Source organism: Fusarium poae, assembly GCF_019609905.1.
Source record: "Fusarium poae strain DAOMC 252244 chromosome Unknown contig_2, whole genome shotgun sequence".
NCBI lineage: Eukaryota > Fungi > Ascomycota > Sordariomycetes > Hypocreales > Nectriaceae > Fusarium > Fusarium poae.
Genome location: NW_025408660.1, coordinates 82,825 through 106,273, shown reverse-complemented (window position 1 = coordinate 106,273; position 23,449 = coordinate 82,825). Strand labels below are relative to the sequence as shown.

The following is a 23,449-nucleotide window of genomic DNA, read 5'->3' as shown; positions in this document are numbered from 1 at the left end:
AGTTACCTCGGATGGAGACGGCAGCTTTCGCCGCCCTGATCTTTTGATCCATTGTCTGCTGTTCCTCGGGAGGGTAATCACCAAAGACAGCATCTTCGAGACCATTGATCCGAAGAATGGCCTTCTGAGCTGGGCAATATTGCTCCCCAATTGGAGGGGCCGCCTAGCTTGAGCTCTTGCGGAAGGAAAAGAGTATTCTTTTCGGAGATGACCGTGGTACTGTCATAGGTTGAAGATGGTGTGTGGTCTTGACCTGAAGCACCAGATCGCGACGATTCGGATGCAGGCGACACTCTGATGGTGTTGCGAGTTTGCATAGTGAAAGGTGGGGCTCGACGTGAGGCCATTTTGGGATGAGGTTAAAGTTCGGTTCTTTGATTCAGAAGAGAAACCCGGTGTTTGCTAACCCGGGCTCATAACCTAATGTTTATATTGCGCAGTAGTGCTGGGTGAAAATGTATTTTATAAAACTTGATTGTTCATTATTGATATGAGAGTTCTTCTCGGGTTTATATCTCTAGATGATTTCATCTAGGACTTTGAACTCTAAATCTAGGACTTTCAGTCTGACAGTCTAAACCCTGAAAGGAAGGGGGATCCCCGGATTTTCCAACAGGTTCTGATAGCATTGCTTGACCTTTTCGAGGATGAGAGGAAGACACCAACCGTCGTACAGGGCATGGTGAATAGTCCAGACGAACAAGACTTGGGAACGATCCTCAACGAGACTGTAGTCGGCCAGCCTTGCACCGTTGTGAAGAGGAATCTGACGCCGGGACATTTCCGCATCGGAAAGGCTCCCAATGGTGGACCATTGGGGAGCATCGTCAGCCACAACCACGTTCACAACACCATCGTAGTTTGTCTGGACAAGTCTTGTCCGTAGTGTTGGCTCAGCCTGTATCACTAGCTGCCAAGCCATCTTGAAGCTCTCCATGTCCGTACCATCGGAAATACGCAAGACGAACTGGGCGATGTAGGCACCGGGGCTCCCAGCTGACAGCGCCATGAGACCCTCTTGGATGGCAGTGCAAGGATAAATATCCTCAATGGCCGCGAAATCAACCTGAGTAGCGGCTGCAACCTGGCGTTGCAATGCATCCAGTGAAGCCACCTTGGATAGTAGTGAGAATGGCTGCACAGTGGTGACCGCAGCTCGAGACAAGGGCACTGCTGACTGGGCCATATCCAGCAGGGACACCTTGTGGAAGATTCGAGTGATAGTGAGGTTGATGTTGGACTTCCTCGCCAGCGTCACCAACTGCATCGCAGCGATAGAGTCACCGCCAAGTCTGAAGAAGTGATCCTCGACTCCGATACTGTTGGCATCAATGTTCAACACCTTGGCCCACATGCCAGCCAACTGCTTCTCCATGTCGCTAGACGGAGCTCTACCGCTCTTCAAAGCCAGCTTGTAAGAGGTAACGAGCGCTGTCGGGACAGCCTGTGCTAGCGACCGGAGAGCGCGACGGTTGAGCTTCCCTGACGAGGTCATGGGCATCTTGGACACGGGAAACCAGACGGATGGAATCATGTAAGCAGGAATAGCATTCAAGAGCGCCATCTCAAGATCCTTGGTTCGCATCCTGAATGGATCGTCCATGGGAAGTATAGTACTCTCTTCGCTTCCGTCCTGGCGGGAGACATTCTCGTCGGTGCAAATGAAACAGGCCAGTGCCTTTCTGCCCTCCAGCACGATAAGCTCGACAGCAGAATCCCAGCCTTGGGGCAGGCTCGTCTCGATGTGATGCTCAATCTCCTCAAGTTCAATGCGTTGACCATGGATCTTGACCTGCGTGTCTTTGCGTCCAAGATATGTGAGTGTACCGTCAAAGTTGTAGCGTACCAGGTCGCCAGTCTTGTAGAGTTTGCGACCAGCATCAGCGGTCAGGGACATATCTTCTAAGAAGGCGGGTGGCGCGACAAAAGACTCGGCCATCTTCTCAGGCAAGTTGAGGTAACCACGAGAGACAATGGGACCATCGATGAGAAGCTCTCCCACACAACCGATGGGAACCAAGCGACTATAATCAGCAGCTTCTACCACCCAAGTGACACTACCGACAGCACGGCCAATGTTGGCAGCCTTGCCCGGTTGAGCAATCTCACCCGAATAGGTTGAGTTGACGGAGCACTCAGACGGTCCGTAGCAACATTGCAGAGACACAAACTTGCGCCAGATACCAACACACTTGTGAGTAACAGCCTCGCCACCCAAAGCAAGAGTCTTCAGCGTCGGTACATCCGCTGGGTTGAGTAGGCAGGCGACAGTTGGAGTGATGTCAACCATTGTGGCACGGTAACGGTTGATAGCCCCGGCCAGATCATGGAATCTCTCGTGCTCTGATGGCACGCAGACACAGCCTCCGAGGGAAAATGTGCTGAATATCTCGGCGAGACTGTTGTCGAAAGTGTAAGAGGCGAATTGAAGTACTCGGGAACTCTCGCTGTAGCCAAGCTTGGGGCCGGAGCACATGGCGTTGGTGGCAAGTCCTCTATGCTCCAGTACCACACCCTTGGGACGGCCAGTGCTTCCGGAGGTATAGATGACGAAGCATGCGTTGTGCGGCTTGACCTGGGGAAGAGTCCCGTCCTGTGAGATTTTCTGGAGGAGAGAGTTGTCCACTACAACGGTTGTATCGACTAGAGTGCTGAAGCGAGAGGCCATCTTGGGTGCAACAAGCGCGATAGGAGCACCTGTGTCCTCGGCACGAAGTCTGATGGCAGCGTCAGGATGAGCTGGATCTAGAGGAACACACACACCACCAGCCTTTAGGATAGCCAACATAGCCACGATGGCAAAGGCTGACTTGTCAAAGCAGACAAGCACAAAGGTCTCGAGGCCAACACCTAGGGCAGCGATGTGATGAGCGAGCTTGGTGGATCCCTCATCGAGTTCGTTATAGGTAAAGTCCATATCCCACGAGGCAATGGCGGGGGCACCAGGGCGTAGCATGACCTCTTGTTGGAACAGGTCGTGCACACATCTCTCAACAGCCTCGGGCATGTTTTGGTTCCACTGTGAGATCTGCTGGCGGTGATGAGGACCTAGATGGTCGAGCTGGGCAACAGGCTGGTCGGCGTGGTGCAAAATATTGCTAAGCGCCGTAGTGAAAGCGTTGGCAACATTGGTAGCTTGGCCGTCTGACATGGTATCCGACCAGTACATCAAATCAACAGTCATATCATCCTCACCAGCCTCGATGTTGACGGACACGTTGTACTCATCAGGGTCATACGTGGGGCGAACCTCCTCAAAAACAATGTCTGGAGGATTTTTCGGAGAGGGTGGCAGTTTTCTGTACGACAGCACTGTGTTGAACAGAGCAGTGTCGGAAAGCTGCAGGGCGTGCTGGATTTGGGCAAGGGGGATATGGCGATAGTCGAGGCTGTCGAGGAAGTCCTTTTGCACGAGAGCCATCACATCGCTTAGAGTCGTCGAAGCACTGATGTTCGCACGGCAGGTTACCATGTTGATAACAGGTCCGATGACGTCGCGAATGCCTTCGATCGGCAAGTCGCGCGCAGAGGTAAGATGGCCGAAACAGATATCATCTGAGGCAGTGTAAAGACGCAGCACCAGCGCCCAGGCGGCGTAGATGGCGTTCACAATGGTGACTCCGCGCCTGTCACACAAGTCCTGGAGCTGAGCCAACTCGTCGAACTTGACTCTGAAGTGCCTCAGCTGTTTCTCCTCGACAACCTCGCCGTCATCAAGAACAGGGAAGTGACACGGCTCTACACCCATCAAGTACGACTTCCAATACTCTATGCTTGGCTCAGACACCTGGTACTGGAGATGCTTGATGTAGTCTCTGTACGGAGGACCTTGGCCTGGCCCCAGTATGCCGGCATACGCGAGGGAGAGGTCGCGGAATAGGATGGAGAGAGAGGTACCGTCCATGATAACGTGGCTAATATCAAGCTTGCAAAAGACCTTGCCTGTCTTGGACTTGCAAATCTCGAATATGTGTAACAGTGGAGAGTAATCCTCGTGGTGTCGTGGCACATCGAGACTGCGGACTACCTCCTCGTCTGTCTCCATCTCGGACATAACGAGGGGAGCTTGAACCTCTCTCAAAACCACTTGATCGTAGAGAGAATCCTCAAGAGTCACGCTCTCGACAAACATAGTTCGCAGCATGGGATGGTACTCAATCATGCGCCTCCAAGCACTGGCAAGCTTCGCCACATCCACCGGCAGACCACTCCTAGTCTTGACTTCGTGCAGGGTGTACGCAGCGTAGGTAGCGCCGTCCCTTGTCGTGCTGACTAAGAGACCTGACTGCATCGGGGAGCAAGGATATGCGTCCTCGACTCGACTGGTATCCTCAATGCCGGCCTCGGGTAACTTCTCATGCGTGAGCAGATGAAGACGGTCGTAGGTCAGAGACAGAAGCGGGAAGTCGCTTAGTGTTGGCTCTGGGGCCATGACAGATAGCGATTCAATCAGACGGCCAAGTGTCTGCTGGCACGAAGCGATCCACTGGCGAATCTCGGGCTGATGCTTCATGTTCTGGTTGAACAAGAATGAGAATCGTAGAGTGCCCTTGATGATAACTGCAGACACTTCAAACAGGGAAATACACGTCGTCAATGGACCGACATCGGCGCCATCGGTAGCACTTCTGACCTCTCCAGCAATATCGCCAACTGGAGTAAAGAGAGCACCCTCACGCTCAAGCTGCTGATACTGACCTAGGTAGTTGAACGTGATCTCCAATGGCCAATGTCGCGAGAAAGCCTCCTCACCCGCCTGCGTCAACCAACGGCTCGCAAAATATGGTCTTCCGCTGTCGGGAACTTTGCGTCTCCCATCCTTCACCATCTTGATAGTGTCGATAAGGCTAGACGACGCATTGGAGCCGGCAAAGACAGGATAGACTGTTGTGAACCACCCAACCACACTGGACAAGTCAGTGGAATGATCCCAAGGCTCTCTACCGTGTCCCTCAGCAAAGACAGCCGGGATGGGACGGTCGGTGAATGTCTGTCCAAAGGAGAAGATCATAGCGGCCATAAGAACGTCTGGGATCTCAGTATGCAAGGCTTCGTGGCACTTGGATAATATGAGAGACGTCTGTGCAGGCCCAATCTCGAAACATTGGCCAATCACCTGTCCATAAACGCTGGGAACGTCTTCCATGCCCCAGTAACTGACGTTGCTATCAGAAATACCGTGGATGGGGAGTGCCTGTTCTGGCGTCTGGGCAATAGCATGGTCTTGTTGCATCTTGCACCAGGTCTGGAAAGGCAAAGGACGATCCATATCGCGAACAGCCTCAGGTCGTAACAGCAGCTCCTCTAGTTCCTGAAGAATAATTCTCCAGGAAACCAGGTCGATGACTAGGTGATGTGCGACCACGAATAAAAGTTGTTGCTCGCCAATCTCGTCGATAAGATCTGCGGCGATGAGTGGGCCGTTAGAATAGTCAAGACACGTCTGGCTGTCGACGAGCGAATGGTTGAGCTCATCCCTCGATGCCACTTCCATGGTACACAGTCGATAGGAACTCGTAACCTCCTCAGTAACTCGCTGGTACCACTCTCCACCAGCATCCCGACTGAACCTAGCGCGAAGCATAGAGTGCCTCCGTATGATGATCTCCATAGCCTTGCGCAAGTCCGCCTCGACAATATGCCGACTCGTGCGAAGAAGGAAACTCTGGTTGTAGTGCCCCTGATCATGGTTCGGCCTCGAGAAATACAGCTTCTGGATAGGCGAGAGCCCGAAAGGTGCATCCACAGACTCTTGTAATAGCGTCGGCTTCTCGATACCTCTAACTTGCAGTGCGAGTGCAGTGATGGACTTGCAACTGATGATGTGCGAGACGTTCAGACCCAGACGGCGCTTCCTGCACTCGCTCATGACTTGCATAGCAGAGATGGAATCACCACCGACGCTCAAGAAAGACTGATTGAGGCCGAGTTGTTCTGATTTGAGGTTCAGTACGTGAGTCCAGACTTTGTGTAGCTCAGACTCTGTTTCGTTCGAAAACGTCAAAGTCTTGGAATCACCGTTGATAGCGATTGGGTTGAGTTGTCGGTAGAAAGCCTCGGTCATGTCCTCAACCCACTTCCCTGTCTGCTTGCGATCGAGCTTTCCTGATTGAAGACGGGGGATGAACTCGAGTGGAAGCCAAATAGAAGGGACCATGTACGCAGGTAATCTCTCAGCGAGAAGTGCCTTTGTCTCTTCAACCTTGGCATGCGCGATACTAGCGAGGGCACCGTCGATCAGCTTGTAGGGCTGACCCTTTGGTACAAGATCATTGGCCGAAGCATCACTGAGCTGAACAATAGCCAAGAGTCTACCTTCACAGAAGCCTTTCTTGGGAAGTACGACCATGCCATGCTTGATGCTGGCGCTGATGTTGATATGATGCTCGATCTCGCCAAGCTCAATGCGCTGACCATGAAACTTGATCTGTGCATCCTTGCGGCCGGCGATATGAAAGGTGCCATCATGGTTATATCTGACAAGATCGCCAGTCTTGTACATCCTCCTGGGGTTGTCGCTGTGTGGCTGATGATATGTCCAAGCAGGATCGATGATAAAAGCCTCGTTTGTCTTGTCAAGCTCTTTGTAGTATTCCCGCGCAAGCGTATGGCCTTCGATGACTAGCTCGCCGACCGCTCCAATGGGCATGAGACGGTCGTGGTTATACCGGTCAACAACCCAACAATGGATGCCAACCTGACGGCCAATGTTCAATGGGTTCTTGCCCTCCCTCATACCTCGATGGACATGCGAGACAACAGATGTTTCTGCAGGCCCATAGCAGTTGATGAGGTTGATATGAGACCATGACCGAATGACGGCTTGGGTCATGGCTTCTCCGCCGGTGACAAGAGTCTTGAGGGATGGGACATTGGCGGGGTTGACGAATTTGACAAATGTCGGTGTCAATAGGGCCCAGTTGGCTTGAAGCTGGGTAATAGCCTCCTCTATAGCATTCAACCTGGCTTCCTCACTGGGTATACAGACACATCCACCCAGGATCAAGCAGCTTAGGATCTCAGTAATGCTCACATCGAATGTCGACGCGGCAAACTGAAGTGATCGTGTGTCATTGTCCATCATCATGGCAGGCCCGTGAGCGAGTGCGCTCGACAGAAGAGCGCCATGTTGAATCAAAGCACCCTTGGGCTCTCCAGTGGTGCCAGATGTGAAGATCATGTAAGCGCCATTATCCCAAGATCCACAGTCGACCTCTCCGCTGTGCTCAGCTAATCTCTCGAATAGCTGTGTATCAACGGGTATCAACTCGGGGGCTACGCTCTCCAGCATAGCCTGATGGTGGGGGGAACACAAGATAGTCTTGGCTTCTACCTTGTGTGACAGAGCCTGCAAGCGTAGTAAGGGTTGGGTAGGGTCAAGTGGGACAAATATGCCACCGGCTTTGAGGATCGCTAGCATAACCACGACGGTCCACTTCGACTTGTCGAAGCAGATGGGTACAAACACCTCAGGACCAATGCCCAGTGTCTGCAAGTGAGATGCAAGTCGATCTGATAAGTATAAGAGCTGTGCATATGAGAAGCTGCCGTCCCAGGCACAGACTGCCTCTGCATCAGGGCGCAGGGTGCCCTGTTCTGAGATGGCTTGGTGGATACATCTCTGTACATTTCTCATGGGACTGCCTTGCCAAGCCAGAATCTGTCTCTCATCATGCTCGCTGCAGTATTTGAGAGTGGAAATAATTGTCTCTTGGTGTGCGACAATTTCTCTGAATATCTTAGTGTAGGTGTTGCTGATGCTCTCCGCCTGTGTTAGTGTCATGAAGGTAGCATTCCATGACAAAACCGTGTTGAGGGTGACAGGATCAACACGCATGTGGATCTTGCACCATGAAGAGGAATGGGCATTTCCATCTTGCTTGTTGTCCAAGCTACATATGGAGAGTGTGGTGTTGAAATGTGTTCTGGCCTTGCTCTCAGGTAGCAGCACCAGTGCAGCATGCTTCCCAGCACGCAGGTTCTGAACGCTCTGATCGGCAAGAACCTGCACTTGCATGGCAGATGTGTGACCGTCTGTGCTGTAGGCTCCATATTCTGCGGCGATCATGTGCTCAGTCCGGAATCCAAAACACACATTACCTATCGAGCCCAGTGAAACACTCGAGGAGGATAGCCCATGCTATGTAAAACACGTCGCACTGAGCCTCGTGGGACAGAAGAAGATCGTCGTCAAAACCACCGTGTTTCAAGCGTCCGGGTACATCAGATATCAAACTCTGATTCTCCTCGCCCGTTTCAGACGCTGGGAAGATCGTTGGCTCCATAGCTGCCATTGACTTACTCCCAACGTCAGCACAGCCACAGGTAGTTGGGGTCATATTGTGTGTAGGTAAGATGGTAGTGATAATGGGGAAAGGTATTAAGAAACAAAGAATTGTTTGTAAATTAGAGTAATAGGTATATCAGAACGATATCACTCGTGAATAGTTTCGTCAAGCTGGATACAACGTAGTTCAGGTTGATATTTTGTGGTTCACATGGGGTGAAAAAGCAAGCGGAACGCTTTTGCTTGCATGGATAACCAAGGACCGATATATTCTTGCCTGTGAAAAAGACTAGGGTCATACGAGATAGGAAAGCCTCGCCATTCGGGAAACAATCCAGGGTGCAATCGAACCGAACCTAATCTCTCCGGGTATCCTTGTTTTCAGCTGAGTAGAACATTTGCAAAATTCTAGTTTCATTACACAGGTGGCGCATCGGAGAGCCGGGGGCACAGTAAGCTCTAGTCAATCTATGAAGGGAATGCTACGAATGGAGACTCGTTGTTTTCTTTTGCGCTGGGAGAGTACCCCTGGCCTCCACCTGGTCATCCACCCCTTTACAGAAACGCCATGCAGAAGGATGTCGACTGACCAGGAGGATGAGGTTGGCTTTTCTCTTCTGCATACCTCGACATCTCGTAATATTCGGTACTGACCGAGAGACGACGACCAGCATCATAGGGGGACTATAGCTTCCCATTTCCAGGTTATTTTTACTCAGAGAACACGAGATAGTATCAAAGTGGTAAAGATGTTGGCAGTGTGGCTGGCTGGCTGTGGCATTGCTTTGCCGCAGTTCATGCAACTTTGGGACACCGTTCTTGGTACCAAGACTTGTTAATTGCCGTTCCTTACTAAGGAAAACTGTCCAATTGTTTACTAATCTCAAATTTCTCTCCTTCTTATGGAATCTCGTGGCTTGGATGTATGGGTATGTGGCGCCTGCAGGTTGTCAATGAAAGCAAGGGTACCTAGTTCACCGAGTATGATCAGGAGAAAATTTTCATTTTGCAGCATCAATCAACATGACCGATCTCTTACTAATCATATCATGTTGACAAGATTATTAACTGACACAGGTGAGACATTCCACCCCCGCCGAGCTCAACTCCATAGTAGCTGGCTGGTGTATACGTGGGCCAAACTCACAACGTGAGCCCCATCCGTTTCTAGTGTCACCACCAACAAATCAAGATTGCGGAGCCTAAAATGGCCGCTATATTCAGGATTCCATGCTTGACGCTGACGCCAATAAGGTCTCAAGCTGCTCACTCCCCTTTTCCGCCAGACAGCTAGTTCTGCGCACGCCACCGTGGCTTCAGCTGCGCTACCTTGGTCTTGGCAAGTCCATTGGTAGATCATGTCATTAAGCTTGACCTGGCGGGTAACGAGTCATCATAAATTGTTTGACTGTGAAATAGATGCAGTTACGGAACCGGGTCAAGGTGTCCGCCCATGCAGGCAGGGGTTGGTTGGTAAGTGTTGGAGATGTGTGCACGACTCGTATAATGAGTGGGACTGCCCTACAGAGGTATGTACCCTCGGGAGTTAAGAGCGATATGAAGTCCGTGAGGCCGATGTGGATCTTGGGTTGCAGTGTGATCAGAGGTTAAATTTCATGACATTTCAATACTTCAAGGGTCTAGAACATCGCTTAGATTTTGTCTTGTCAGTTATTCAATACACTTTGCATTTACTCCTCAACCTTTATTCTAGACCACGTCGCAATGAATCGTATAGACTCCAGGTCAAAATCTCCTGTTTTGAACTGAATCAAGGTCGGGGGCACGTCATCAAAGGCATAGCAAAAGCAGCCACGACGTCAATTTATAAGACATTTAACGTGTCTCCCAGCGACATTTTCCAAGCCTCGAAGCTTAAAGAAAACGTCCTTGAATTTGGGTGAAATTAGTAAAGATCTGGGTGGCGGTTAGCGCACCCAACCAAAAGGATTGGACAAGTTCCTGGGCTGGGATTCGGGGTGCTTAGCCCTATCCATATTAGTCGTTGAGCAAACAGGGCTAGCATTAGTGACAATCTTCAATTACCGTTTTCCCACGGAGTAGGAACCCCGACCCATTTCCATCCTGGCTGGTGACAGGGGTATAGCACGACTTAACGTTGCATTGAAATAAAGGCCCCCCCGGGTGAATATCTTTCAGCTTGCATATCCTTTCCTGTTATGGCTTAAACATCCCGGTCCGTACCGTGCCGTGTTTACCGGGTATTATTTGTCCGTCCCATTGTTTTTCTCGTATTCAACGTACCCTCGCTTTGACACCTTCTTTCCCCTTTCCCCGTTCGCTCATCCCCTCCATCCCTCGCTTGTCATTGCTTGGGTCGCTTTTTCTTAAGCGAGCTGCAGGGTAAACCAATTGTCTGATCGCCCACGTTGTAGGTCCGCTAAAAGAAAAAGTTATTCTGACGACTGAACCAGATCTGAGTTGGGTAAACGCACTGTCGGTGCTGTCAATCACCAACAATGAATTCCTCTCATTGCGACAAGTCTTTCGGCCCCTACGCCCATGGCTGTAGAGGCGGGTTTGACTTAACGTTGCTGTTTGAAGAATCCATACTGATTGTGCCCATCACGGTTTTGTTACTGCTTGCTGCCCCTTGTCGAGCCACATATCTCCTGCGCAAGAACAGCGTCAAGGTTGAGACCAACTACTGGCTCTATTACAAAATTGCAAGTTGATGACCTCAAAAATCCTTAGTCCTTACTCTAACAATTTGTAGATACTATGCCTGCTTCTGTTGGCGTCTCAAATCGCCTTTCTCATCTGTTGGACACAGGGTTGAAAGCCACTCCACTCAATCCACTAGCAGCTCGAGTGGAGTGGGTAGATCATAATCCACTGAATATCTCAGTATCGTGGATCCACTAGAAGCTATCGTGGATTGGGTGGATTGGGTGGATTGGCAACTGCCTCTATTCTTAATGCCATGATGGTGACGCTATTCCCGAAGCCATTGCCCACGTAGTCCCTTATTCCAACTTCCGAGTGGGACCTTATCCCTAACGGGCCCCCATCTCGTCTTGAACGCCCACCACCTGAGTGAGCCACTTTGTTGCCCATCCTTCAAGCTGTTGATCCGACATCTGAGCTAATTCGAGGTTGACTTTTTCTTCGTCTACTGAGATAAAGAAGGGATCTAATTCATGAATAATACCCGCCCTCAGCCATGAACGCAATACCTGGCACATCCCGATAATCTGGGCTTCAAGTTGGTGGCGGAGAGGGTTCACCATCCGACCTGCTGCTGAGAAAAGACGCTCACACTCAGCAGACATTGGTTGTATCGTGAGAAAATCAAGCGCCATTCGCGATAAGTTTGGATACTTGAATCGCTTCTCGTGCCAGTAAGCGAGAGGATCGTTGATGGAGCCATCACCACTTTCGCAGTGCGTAATCCAATGCAGGTATTCGTCTTCGCCTGGCGTGAGGCCATCATGACCTGCTTCTGGCGCTGTGTAGCGGTTTCGTTTAAGGTATTCCTGAAACGGATTGTCCGAAGTCTTCCGCTGCTTGGGAACTGGCTCAACGGCTGACGGCTCCTGTCCAGGCAACGTGGCCTCCCGATACTCAAAACGCCAGACATCGTGAACCATGTTTTTCGCCTCGTCAATCCACTCAGGGCGATCAGTCCAGTTGCGTTCAAACCATTTCCATCGGTATGCTGGATGGAGCGCCAGGCCAGTGTAGTAGATGGGCGTCTCGCTCAATATCTCATAGTACTCATTCAACTTCTGCCAGCCCAAATTGATGTTGATCCTGAAGTGTTCAGTATCAGGGAAGTCCTTCGCGATGTCCTTAAAACGTTCAAGTTGCTCGAGAAGAAATTCAAAGCCTTGAATAACGTCCCAAATATTGCCATATGACCCAGTCCACCCACGCTTCCGCTTGCGGATCTGGCCGTCGCCTTCTAGCATTTTGATCGTGGCTTCGTAGTAACTAAGTATTTGCGCAAATATTTCGACCACCTCCCAGTCCTTGTCGGATAGCTGGTTCTCTGGCTGGCAAATAAAGGGCAATGCGAGTGACTTCTTAGGACCGCCCCTCTTGGCCTTGTTCTGCTGTTCGGAGTCAATTCGATGGTGGGCAATGAGTCGTTCGATATAGTCGCGAAGCAGTAGAGCTCGTCGTATCATGTATAACTGTGACAGCCATCTCGTATCGTTGTCCAAAATAACATCCAACGGCTTCCTGGCGTTGAGTTTTGGGTCAGATGACTTGTTGAAGGCTTCTTGTTGAATGTTGCGAAGCATGCCAGTCAACAAGTCAGATCTGTGGATAGCTACCACAAGGTTGTGCAGTTTGCCTGCTGGCCCCTTCTTGCGCCAAATCAAATGTTCTGCTTCGGTAAGAGGCTCTGCCCCTGATATCCGCCGCTCAAAAGCGTCAGCATCGTGCCCAAATAGAATGGCTTTGGCGGAGAGGTTCAAGGTATGCCCAAAACAGCGTCCTCGCCTGCGGGCCCCAACGAAGCCGAGCTCTCCACCAATAATCTCCATGGCGGTATCATTGTTTTTCGCGTTGTCGAGCGTGAAATAGCCAATCTTGTCTTGGATCTGATACGATTCAATTACGTCGAGGATTTCTGCGGCGATATTAGGCCCAGTGTGCCTGGCGCTAACTTCGGGGAGCCCAAGCGTAATCTTGCAAGGCTTATTGTTTTCGTCCCTAAAAAAGCAACAGATACCATATAGGGCGTATCGGTTTCCAGACCGCCAGCCGTCGAAGGAGATCTGGATAAGTCCAGGCGCCTTGCCCAAGACCTCTATCAACTTCTGCTTATGTTGTTCGAATGCGGCGACGATCTTTTCTCGAACAGTTGTGTGGGTAATATTGGATTTACGTGCCGAAACTGACGGGTTCAAGTAATCGAAGATAGCATGGAGTTCTGCCTCCTCGGCAATTGAAAAGGAGTGATTCTTGGCCACGATCCAATCGATCAGAAGCCTCCGGAAGTGTTCCTTGTCGAAGCGTTTGATGAAGTCATTTGCAATCGCTTGTTCTCGGGGGTCGTGTAGATCGAGCTTCATGGATTCAGCGAGAGTCCGCTGCCCCGGGGGCTTTCTGCCCTTAGAATTCGCCTTCTTTTCAGCAGTTCCTTGGGTCATTCCAGGCGGAGCGCGGATCCCGTGGTCGTTGAACAGATGATTGTACGCGTTATGAATACCATCAGCTTCGAAATGTCGTGGATGTGGATTATTCTTGCGAATGCACGCTCGGCATATCCATCTGCGGGCGTCTTCCTTTTGGATGTCATATCCAAATTGCCAGGCCCAGCAACGCGTCTCCCTGGCTCGCTCAGAGAACGCCCAGCCTGGGAAATGCCTCCAGAGCGTACGCTCGTATTGTTCATCGCTTGCGGAAGAGTTCCTCAGAGTCGAGACAGGGGTCGAGGTTGGACGGGTAGGATACAGCGTCGGGCAGGGTGTTGATTCGGCAGCGGACCCGAAGCCGCTGTCGGAAATGTCGAAGCAGGAATCAGGCGAGGTCATGGTAAAATAATCTCTTTGTCATGTCGAAATCGCAAAACATGGTGCAGGTGATGGGTCAACAACAGGTCGTCAGGTCAGCGCGAATGACGCGTCCAACGCGACCAGTTGGCACAATATTCCCTTATCCTGCGGATGTTTCAGATACTTACCTTTCGAGCTAATTTGAGGTGGACGAGCACGTAGCGAGTGCCATATTGGGGTCGGGTATTAGATAAGTCTCTAACATCCTTCACATCACGAGCTTAACGCGATTAGTATCGCTTGCAATTTTTCGCGCAGTATTGAGATATTGAGGGATCTGGACGCGTTTTTTCAATCAGCTTGCCGGCAATTATTTAATGGTATAATGTTGTATTATAAATCCAAAGTATGGACAGTCGAGCTTGATATTTGCTGGATATGTTGCTGAGGAAAATATACGCCTATTAATGGCCCTCATGATGATATGCACTCACGGGGCAAATCTTAAGTATATTCATCAAGACTTACGTCATCCCAATGAGAAAGCATGGGACATTCGAATAGTGTTTCCTATATTATATGTATTCTAAAATTGCGCTGTTCAGAAGTTTTATGGTGTTTTTGACATAGGGTAGCAATATTGCAAAAATTATGGGGCACATCAGCCTCTGTTAGAGGCATTCTGCCAAATACATGGGCGCCCTTAACTACCCCACTTCTAATCCACCCAAATCCACCCAATCCATCCACGACATCGCCGAGTGGATTCGGTGGATTAGCCAATCCACTGGGATTTTGCCAGTGGAGTGGACAGTGGAATCCACGAGTGGATCCACTACGTGGATTGGGTGGAGTGGCTTTCAACCCTGGTTGGACACAACCCTCAGCCGTCGCTACGAAAGCTTCTCTACCAGCAGCTTCTTTATCATTTGTTGCATCAATAAGTTTATTGGGCTTATCTTATATCGAGCATGTCTACTCATATCGACCTTCGACTGTGCTTAACCTCTTCTTACTTTTCTCCGTCCTCTTTGATGCTACGCGAACGCGTACGCTATGGCTTCAAGGCTACAATCGACCTGCAGCCATCACTTCTCTTGTCGCAACGGTTGTCAAAATTCTGTTGCTAGCGATAGAGGCCATCGATAAGCGTGGATTCTTACGTCCGCAGTATCGTGGTCTCCCTTCAGAAGTCACGAGTGGCGTGTTTTCGCACTGGTTATTCTCTTGGCAGATTCCTCTGTTCCGGACTGGTTATTCTCAGAACCTGCAGATTGAGAGTTTGTTTCCTCTCGAAAAACATTTCAAGTCTTCGTATCTGCAGAACCAGCTGCAAGATGCCTGGGGAAAAGGTTCGGCATTATGAATAACTCATGGTATAGATTATTGACATTTGGGCAGCATCCAAAAAGGGGGATTACGCTCTGATGTCCACTGTCTTCAAATCACTCAAGAGACCTCTTCTTGTAATTGTCTTCCCGCGGTTATGTTTTATTGGCTTCACATTTTGCCAGCCCTTTCTCATCTCAGCGACGTTAAGGTGGGCCGAGAGAGATAGCAATTCCGATGACATGAGCCAGGGCTATGGCCTCATAGGCGCTTGGTTCCTTGTCTTTGTCGGTTTAGCCGCAAGTCCATGCTGCAAACAAATTAGGAATATTCTACTGACGCACGATATCACAGGTGACAACCGGTCAATACCAGCACATGACTGTCCGCGCCACAACCATGGCACGTGGCCAACTCATTTCGATGCTGTATGACAAGGCTACAGATATTAGCATCACCACTGCCAATCCTACAGCAGCCCTGACTCTTATGAGCGCCGACATTGAGAGAATTGACGCAGGATGGCGAACAGCTCATGATGTTTGGGCGAACTTGATCGAGATTGTCATTGCGGTCTACTTGTTAGGACGCCAACTTGGTCTGGCGTGTCTTATTCCCGTTGGAGCAGCTATTTGTAAGCTTTTATTGCAACTTTCTCAGAGCATATACTAATTTTATTTCGATGCAGTCTCCATTGTCGGCTCTGTGATCGCTGTCAGCTTTGTCATGGCGCGTCAGGCTATTTGGCTCGAGGCCATCGAGAGGAGAATCTCTGTTACGTCTCAGATGCTGGGAAGTATGAAGGGCGTCAAGATGTGTGGTTTGTCCTCTGTCCTTGGTACTCGGATCCAGGCTATGCGCGAGGAGGAGCTACACATCTCCGGCAAGTTTCGCAGACTGTTGATCTGGAATATGGTGCTGGGTAAGTACTTGAAATCCTGTCACATATTTACTCGAACTCCTACCAACTAATTGTAACACTTGCAGCTTATCTCGCTCCTATTTTCGCTCCCATTTTGAGCTTCATGACATACAGTCTTCTAGCTCAATCAGAGGGAGGAAAAGGAAACTTGGACACGAACCGCATGTTCACATCCTTATCACTATTCGCACTTTTACAAGATCCTCTGGCGTCTTTTGTTACCGCACTATCATCTTTCATGGGATCCGTTGGAAGCTTTGTGCGCATTCAGGCTTTTCTTAACTCAGAACCCCGCGCCGATGATAGGATGATTCAGGGCCGCGGAAACATTTCTGGCTCCTTGGCCTCCAAAACATCAACCAGTGAGCATGAGAATGGCTACGTCTCACCCTCCACAGAGCCCAAGGTGCTGCTGAATGAACCACTCAAGGGCTCGCTAGACGGTAATAGCTTTGCCATGAAGGACGCTTCTTTCGGATACGACAAGAACGAGAAGCCCGTCTTGAGCAACATTGATGCTGTGGTACCTTCGGGTAAGCTCACTCTTGTTGTGGGACCTGTCGGAAGTGGCAAGTCAACCTTTCTCAAAGCACTTCTCGGAGAAGTGGGCATCATTGAAGGTTCCGTTCATGTTTCAAACCCCGATGTTGCCTTCTGCGACCAAACCCCTTGGCACATGAACGGTACAGTCCGTGACAGCATCATCGCCTTTTCCCACCCGGACGAGCGCTGGTACCAAAAAGTATTGGAAGTTTGCGCTTTGAAGCAGGACCTCGCCCAGCTGCCCAAAGGAGATCTCAGCACTATAGGCAGTAAGGGTATTGTTCTTAGTGGAGGCCAGAGCCAACGAGTCAGTCTGGCAAGAGCAGTGTATGCTCAACGGCCTACGATTATTCTTGATGATGTCTTCAGTGGTCTGGACGCCCATACCGAGGAGGCCGTGTTTCACAACCTTCTTGGCACTCATGGTGTTATTCGAGATCTGAACACGACTGTCATCATCGCCTCCTCTCGCTGTACGTAAAATAGTTGGTGATCTTGATGGGTATAGCTAACTATGACATAGCCAATCGACTCCCCTACGCAGATCACATAATTTGCCTGGATGGCACTGGTACAAATTGTATCCAAGGTAGCTTCGAGAAGCTCATAGTGTGGGACAATTACGTGTCTCGCTCTTCGGCATCTGCAGGAGACGGGACGCAGTTGAAAGCACCTGGTGCTGCTCCCACTCCGGCGTCTGCTCCTCACGAGTTGGTTGATGCGCTGGCAACATTGGATGCCGCCTTGATTGATCCCGAAGAAGACAGCGCAAGCCGTCGTACCGGCGACGTGGCAATCTACATGTACTACATCCGCGCCATCGGCTGGATCCCTACAATGGTCTTCGTCCTAGCCATCTGCGCCTACATCTTCTGCCAGTCTTTCCCTACCATCTGGCTCAACTGGTGGGCAGCTGCTAACACCAAAGAGCCCTTCACAAAGCTTGGCTATTATCTCGGTATCTACGCCATGCTTGGTGGCTTGTCCATCTTTTTCTTGGTCTTGAGCACCTGGCAGATGATCGTCACAATGGTACCACTATCAGGCAACAATTTCCACCAAAGCCTGCTCAACACAGTCCTCAACGCGCCCATGTCCTTTTTCGCAGCCACTGACACTGGTGCTACCATTAACCGCTTTAGTCAGGATTTGCAGCTTATTGACATGGACTTGCCACTCTCTGCGCTCAACACTTTTGCCACCTTCGTGCTTTGTATCGCTGGGATGATTCTCATCGCTGTCGGTTCGTACTACACGGCTATTGCGTTCCCCTTTCTGCTTGCGACGCTATGGATTGTTCAGCATACTTATCTGCGAACATCACGTCAGCTGCGCTTCATGGATCTTGAGGCCAAGAGTCCACTTTATGCCCTTTTCACTGAGTCTGTCACTGGTCTAGCGACACTACGTGCGTTTGGATGGCGCGACGCTCTGGAGAAGAGGCACCATGAGCTTCTAGATCGGTCGCAGAGACCGTTCTACCTTCTCTACGCTGTTCAGAGATGGCTTACCCTCGTTCTTGACATGATTGTCACTGTCATAGCTGTGCTGGTTGTGGTTCTTGTCACTCAGCTGAGAGGCATCTTGCCAGCTGGATTGATTGGTGTTGCGCTCGTCAATATCATCCAGTTCAGCCAGCATCTCAAGCTGCTGATGACGTTCTGGACAACGCTTGAGACTCATATCGGCGCCATCTCTAGGATCAAGTCGTTCACGACAGACATTGCCTCTGAGCATGAGCCGCAGGAAAAAGAACAACCTCCATCCATATGGCCATCTAAAGGCACTATCGTCTTTGATCAAGTCTGGGCGGGATATAAGTATGTTTAGGGCTGGTTTTCGCTACAGGATGAATGCTAATGTGCACTTTTAGAGAATCCGAACATGTCCTCAAGAACGTATCGCTATCGATCGAAGCTGGACAAAAGATTGGTATTTGCGGACGCACTGGAAGGTAAAGTCATTAATCTCCTCTCACGACTTCTGTATCTAACCCAATTTTCCTATAGTGGTAAGAGTTCCATGGTTTCATCCCTCTTCCGTATGGTAGATATCCATGATGGTCGCATACTGGTAGATGGCCTTGACATCAGCACTATCCCCCGCGAGGAGATCCGCACCAGACTCGTCGGTGTACCTCAAGACGCATTCCTTATCGAAGGAAGTAGCGTGAGGCTGAACACCGACCCTGCTGAGGGTCTCACAGACGCTGCTATTGAAGAGGCTTTAAAGGCTGTTGAGCTCTGGGACATTGTGACCAAGAAGGGTGGCCTCGATGTGCCTATTGAAGAACTCCATCTGTCGCATGGTCAGAAGCAGCTCTTTTGCATCGCACGGGCTATGATACGACCTTCGCCTATTGTAATTCTTGACGAAGCTACAAGCAGGTATGTATTCGTGTTATCAATCCGTTCATCAAATACTAATTCTATTGCCAGTGTTGACGCACGTGTCGACGAGCTTGTTCAGTGTCTTGTCCGTGAGCGGTTCCAGGATCGCACTGTCATCTCGGTTGTTCATAAACTTAAGTCTGCTCTCGATGACTTTGACATGGTTGCTGTTCTTGATGCGGGCGAACTTCAAGAGTTTGGACCACCTCGAGAGCTGCTGGCAAAGGGACCCCAGGCTTCTGCTTTTGCTTCTATGTACAAGAGTCTCACGGTAGAAAAGAAAGAGGATAGTGGATTAGAGGCAATTTGATTGCCGGGCTAGTTAATAGCTGAAAGTTGATATGGGTAAATAGCTTATGTAGATCGTTGTATTGTTTACGTATACTCAAATATGGGGCCGCCATGAGCTCGTGCTAATGCGTGCCTCCATATTCAGTTAGTTTTGTCAAGTATATTTTGTTTGTACTTTTTACTTCAAAAACACCATTCGTACCCTAGACCGCAAGAAGTTGTCCATTGGGGACCTCGTTGAACTGGGACCAATCAAGGTCTGGAACGCGTTGGGGCCTCGTGTCATAATGTTTGTCAGTCGGAAAGGAGGGTCACCAAAAAGTCGGGGAAACACGCGGCATTGATCAGATCATGGTCAGAGTTTTCACCAGGATAATCTCGTGCTCAATGACTGTGCCTGGCCCGCATGAGCAGGCCATCCCCACCAGCGCGTTTACCAACTTGACATATCACATATAGCCACCCTGGTCATATTATCCCATCAAATAACACCCCTACAAAACTACCCTGGCCTGCTTCTCGCGTACCCTGGCTGGTAATGCGGCTGCGGGATCGACACCGCAGCTAAAATAGTGTTAGATTGGCAGCTGGAAATGGGCTCCACTTTCCATATTATTCTTGTATCCAGAAAAGGATGGGAATCGAATCAACCCCTCCCTGACAGACTGATCAAAACGAATCAAGGACACAATCAATAAAAACAACCATATTCTGGTCCACACTTTAATACACTCACCCCATCGTATTCGTGCGTATCTAACAAATAGTCTCCCCACCATCCTTTCCACGTATGTATACCCCTCCGTGTAAGCCAAATATACATGTTTTGTGTCATCCACTCGCCTTGTTTTTGTCTTGTACCTTTTTTTTTCTTCTTCTTGAGCTCGGACAAGCAGCCAACTCAAAATGCTAGCATGGTCCATTTGCCTTGTACGGACTTTGGGATAGCCGCGGTGTGGCGTTCTGGTCCACAGGCTGGGCGTAAAGAGACAACTGGGCTAATTCAGTGAGACTAGCCATTGCCGAATACCACCATCTTTGAGGTAATTTTTCCCCCCCCCGGTATATGTTTGTCCCAAACTGCACACATACATATTCCTAAATTGGAGCGCATGTCACTCACCGACTGCTGGTAATCATGCGGTTCATTGTATGCTTACCACTGATTTGTCTGACTCTCGATCGAGTTTCGGCTCGTCCTGGTTTCGATGGTCCTGCAACACGATATCATTCTCTGAACCGCTATGAACCCGAATCATCGGAATGTGCCTCCAACAAAGACGTTGCTGTCAAGGCGCCATGGAAAAACATTTTCCAAAGTCTTACAGATCAGGAGTATGCTGATGTTACTGCCTATCTTCACAAGCAGGAGAAACTCAACCTTACTGCTATTGTAAACTCGACATCGTAAGTGTTTACTCTTTCACTTGATTAATCAGAGTGGCTCGTTGGCCGACTTTTTCCTTATTTTCCACATTCGTATGGCAACCTGTTTTGTTAACTTTATACAGTTGGGATAATGTCATTGTCTCTCTAGACCTGTTGCAGCCCAACAAGACCGATGCCTTGACATATCTTGAAGGTAATGGACCAGCTCCAACTCGCTATGCTCGGGCTACACTGCAGTTCAACTCGCAAGTGCAATCCTATGTTCAAGAGTACATGGTCGGTCCATTACCTGTTCAGGAAGGATCTACTCATTACCAGGAGCTAAACTACATGTTCACCTCCGGCCGAGGTCGGATTAACGTGTACAACGCTGACTCTGAGGCCATTGCTGTTTTCAACTTGGAGGTTGGAGCAGACATTCAGAACATCACCAAGCAACTTCTCAACGGCGTAGGTATTCACTGGTTTAATGACTTGCAAGCTCTATGCTGATGATCAATAGACCGCCACAGGTGCTAAAGACGACAGTCTCTTGATCGCCGGCAGTGATCCATTGATCCACCATGGGGATAGGGTCTATCAGTGGAACGAATTCTACTCTGCTCACACGGATGAATTCTTTTCTGAGACCATATTGCCCACCAGTCTGCAGTTCAAAGTCGACATTACTGGCCGAGATCCTTCCAAATGGAAGGTTGTTGGTTGGTACTACGACGGCAACTATTGGCCCACGACTTCTGAGTTCAAAGAGGCTGCCGAGACGCTTAAGCGAAAGCCAGGCCCCAATGTCGATGGGCTTTGGACTTCTACTGACCAGCAAGGCGAGAAGCTGCCTCTGGACCACTTGTACCCTCCTACTGCTGTTCAGCCTGATGGTCCACGGTTTCGTCTGGATAGAGAGGAGAACTACATTGAATGGAGTAAGTACGCATCAACCTGTTGCGTTATTGACCTTTGGTTGACAACTATACAGTGGACTTTGGCTTTTTTATCTCGAATCACAAAGAGACTGGTCTCCAGCTCCATGATGTTAGATACAAAGGCGAGCGTATCATCTATGAACTCGGCCTTCAGGAAGCCATGGCACACTACGCTTCGCAAGACCCACTGCATGCCTCATCGGCATATCTTGATACCTCCTACGGTATCGGTACCAGCCAGTGGAATCTGGTCGACGGCTTTGACTGCCCTTCCCACTCCACCTACCTCAACACATCATTTTACATCAGTGAGATGACCCACATCCACCCCAACAGCTTGTGTCTTTTCGAGCATGACACCGGATATCCCATCCAGCGCCATCTGACAGGAACACATGCTTCTGCGACCAAGAACATTGTCTTCAATGTTCGTAGTGTCTCTACGGTTGGTAACTACGACTATCTGTTTGAGTATACTTTCCATTATGATGGATCTATCAGCGTCACTGTCCGCGCATCTGGTTACATCCAGGGAGCCTTCTGGTCTGGAGATGGTGATTACGGGTTTCATATCCACGACAACCTGTCGGGTTCTATGCATGACCACGTGATCAACTTCAAGCTCGATTTGGATATCAAGGGCAGAAATAACAGTTTGCTGAAGACTGAGTTTGTGCCAATTACCAAGGCGTAAGTTTCTCTTGAGAACAGGGTAGGGCCATGTACTGATTGCGATAGGTACCCATGGTCTGAGGGACAGTCCATCAACACGATGAATGCCAACCGGTCTTACGTCACCAATGAAGATGATGGCAAGATCACGTGGGCAAAGAACGGAGCCGCTGCATATGCTGTTGTCAACAAGGATGCGATAAACGACTTTGGAGAGGCGCCTGGCTATGCTATCTCCCCAAGTGAGTTATTCTCCATACTTCAATTTAATTGATAGTAATAGACTTCACAGACAGCGGTAGCACCGGGCATCTGACTGTGCAGCCATCCACAGCTCTTGGGCAGTCCGCGAACTGGGCCAATCACAACCTCTACGCCCTGCAGCAGCATGACACCGAGCCGAAGAGCGCCTATGCCTTCAACAGTTACGACCCGCATCATCCAGCCGTAGACTTTAACGAATTCTTCAACGGCGAGAGTCTTGACCAAGAAGACATTGTCATGTGAGTATTCGCGTCTTTGGCTCTACCCATTACCCAATGCTGATTATTATCTCAGATACTTCAATCTCGGCATGCACCACCTCCCCAACACCGCCGATCTGCCTAACACTGTGACCACGAAGGCTGTTTCGTCGATGATCATCACGCCTCAGAACTACTTCGCAGGTGACATTTCGCGACGCACAATGCATCAAGTTCGCGTCTCGTATGATGAGAAATCTAATGTTATTGATGTGAAGATGTTTGGCACGAAGCAGCCTACTTGTGCGTTTGACATGAAGAATGTTTCGCCTAAGTTGGATACATTTGTTGGAGAGCTTCAGATCCCCAAGTTCCCTTTCAACCCCAGTGGTAGTCTTCAGACGAACCCTGGTGGTTAAGAGATATGGTAGAGGAGGGGATTGAGGGACTGATAATATCGGTGGGGCCAGTGTGTCCAACAACCAAGTTTGGGTTGAGATTAAGTTACTCCACAGCAATGACATAAATGGCAACAGAGGGGCATTTAGTTACTTTAAATACCATCAAAGCCTTCTAGGCAACATAGAATATTGAGTCATAGCGATAGGCAGAAGTCGTTGGGGTGTAGAATAATTGATGGTACCTAGCCAGGCTTCAGTAGCTGCCTGCGCAGTCAGGCCAACATTTTACGCTGCAACGGCTGCATTAAAGCACCGATATCGAAGGTATTTAACTTATGTGCTGTACGTAGACTGGTCTAATTATCATATTTCC

The 23,449-nt window shown here is 49.7% G+C and overlaps 4 protein-coding genes across 4 annotated transcripts; 2 read left to right on the top strand and 2 right to left on the bottom strand.

Moving 5' to 3' along the window:
• Positions 1 to 574: 574 nt before the first annotated feature.
• FPOAC1_013344 (uncharacterized protein) lies at positions 575 to 8,068 on the bottom strand (the record flags this gene model as incomplete). The annotated part of the gene is made up of 1 exon (XM_044857685.1): positions 575 to 8,068. The coding sequence occupies one exon, from the start codon at positions 8,066 to 8,068 to the stop codon at positions 575 to 577; it is 7,494 nt and encodes a 2,497-aa protein (XP_044701066.1).
• Positions 8,069 to 8,100: 32 nt separating this feature from the next.
• On the bottom strand, positions 8,101 to 8,339 carry FPOAC1_013343 (uncharacterized protein; the record flags this gene model as incomplete). The annotated part of the gene is made up of 1 exon (XM_044857684.1): positions 8,101 to 8,339. A coding segment is annotated over one exon (239 nt), but the record flags the coding sequence as incomplete, so codon positions are not given.
• Positions 8,340 to 13,814: 5,475 nt separating this feature from the next.
• FPOAC1_013342 (uncharacterized protein) lies at positions 13,815 to 19,249 on the top strand (the record flags this gene model as incomplete). Its single annotated transcript, XM_044857683.1, has 10 exons — positions 13,815 to 13,862; positions 14,558 to 15,107; positions 15,157 to 15,371; positions 15,439 to 15,718; positions 15,773 to 16,006; positions 16,072 to 17,022; positions 17,073 to 18,369; positions 18,423 to 18,503; positions 18,559 to 18,936; positions 18,988 to 19,249. 10 exons carry the CDS (start codon positions 13,815 to 13,817, stop codon positions 19,247 to 19,249), a joined length of 4,296 nt encoding a protein of 1,431 aa, XP_044701064.1.
• A 1,119-nt stretch (positions 19,250 to 20,368) lies between these two features.
• On the top strand, positions 20,369 to 23,094 carry FPOAC1_013341 (uncharacterized protein; the record flags this gene model as incomplete). The annotated part of the gene is made up of 7 exons (XM_044857682.1): positions 20,369 to 20,637; positions 20,742 to 21,069; positions 21,122 to 21,539; positions 21,593 to 22,229; positions 22,278 to 22,453; positions 22,504 to 22,714; positions 22,770 to 23,094. The coding sequence occupies 7 exons, from the start codon at positions 20,369 to 20,371 to the stop codon at positions 23,092 to 23,094; spliced, it is 2,364 nt and encodes a 787-aa protein (XP_044701063.1).
• Positions 23,095 to 23,449: the final 355 nt, after the last annotated feature.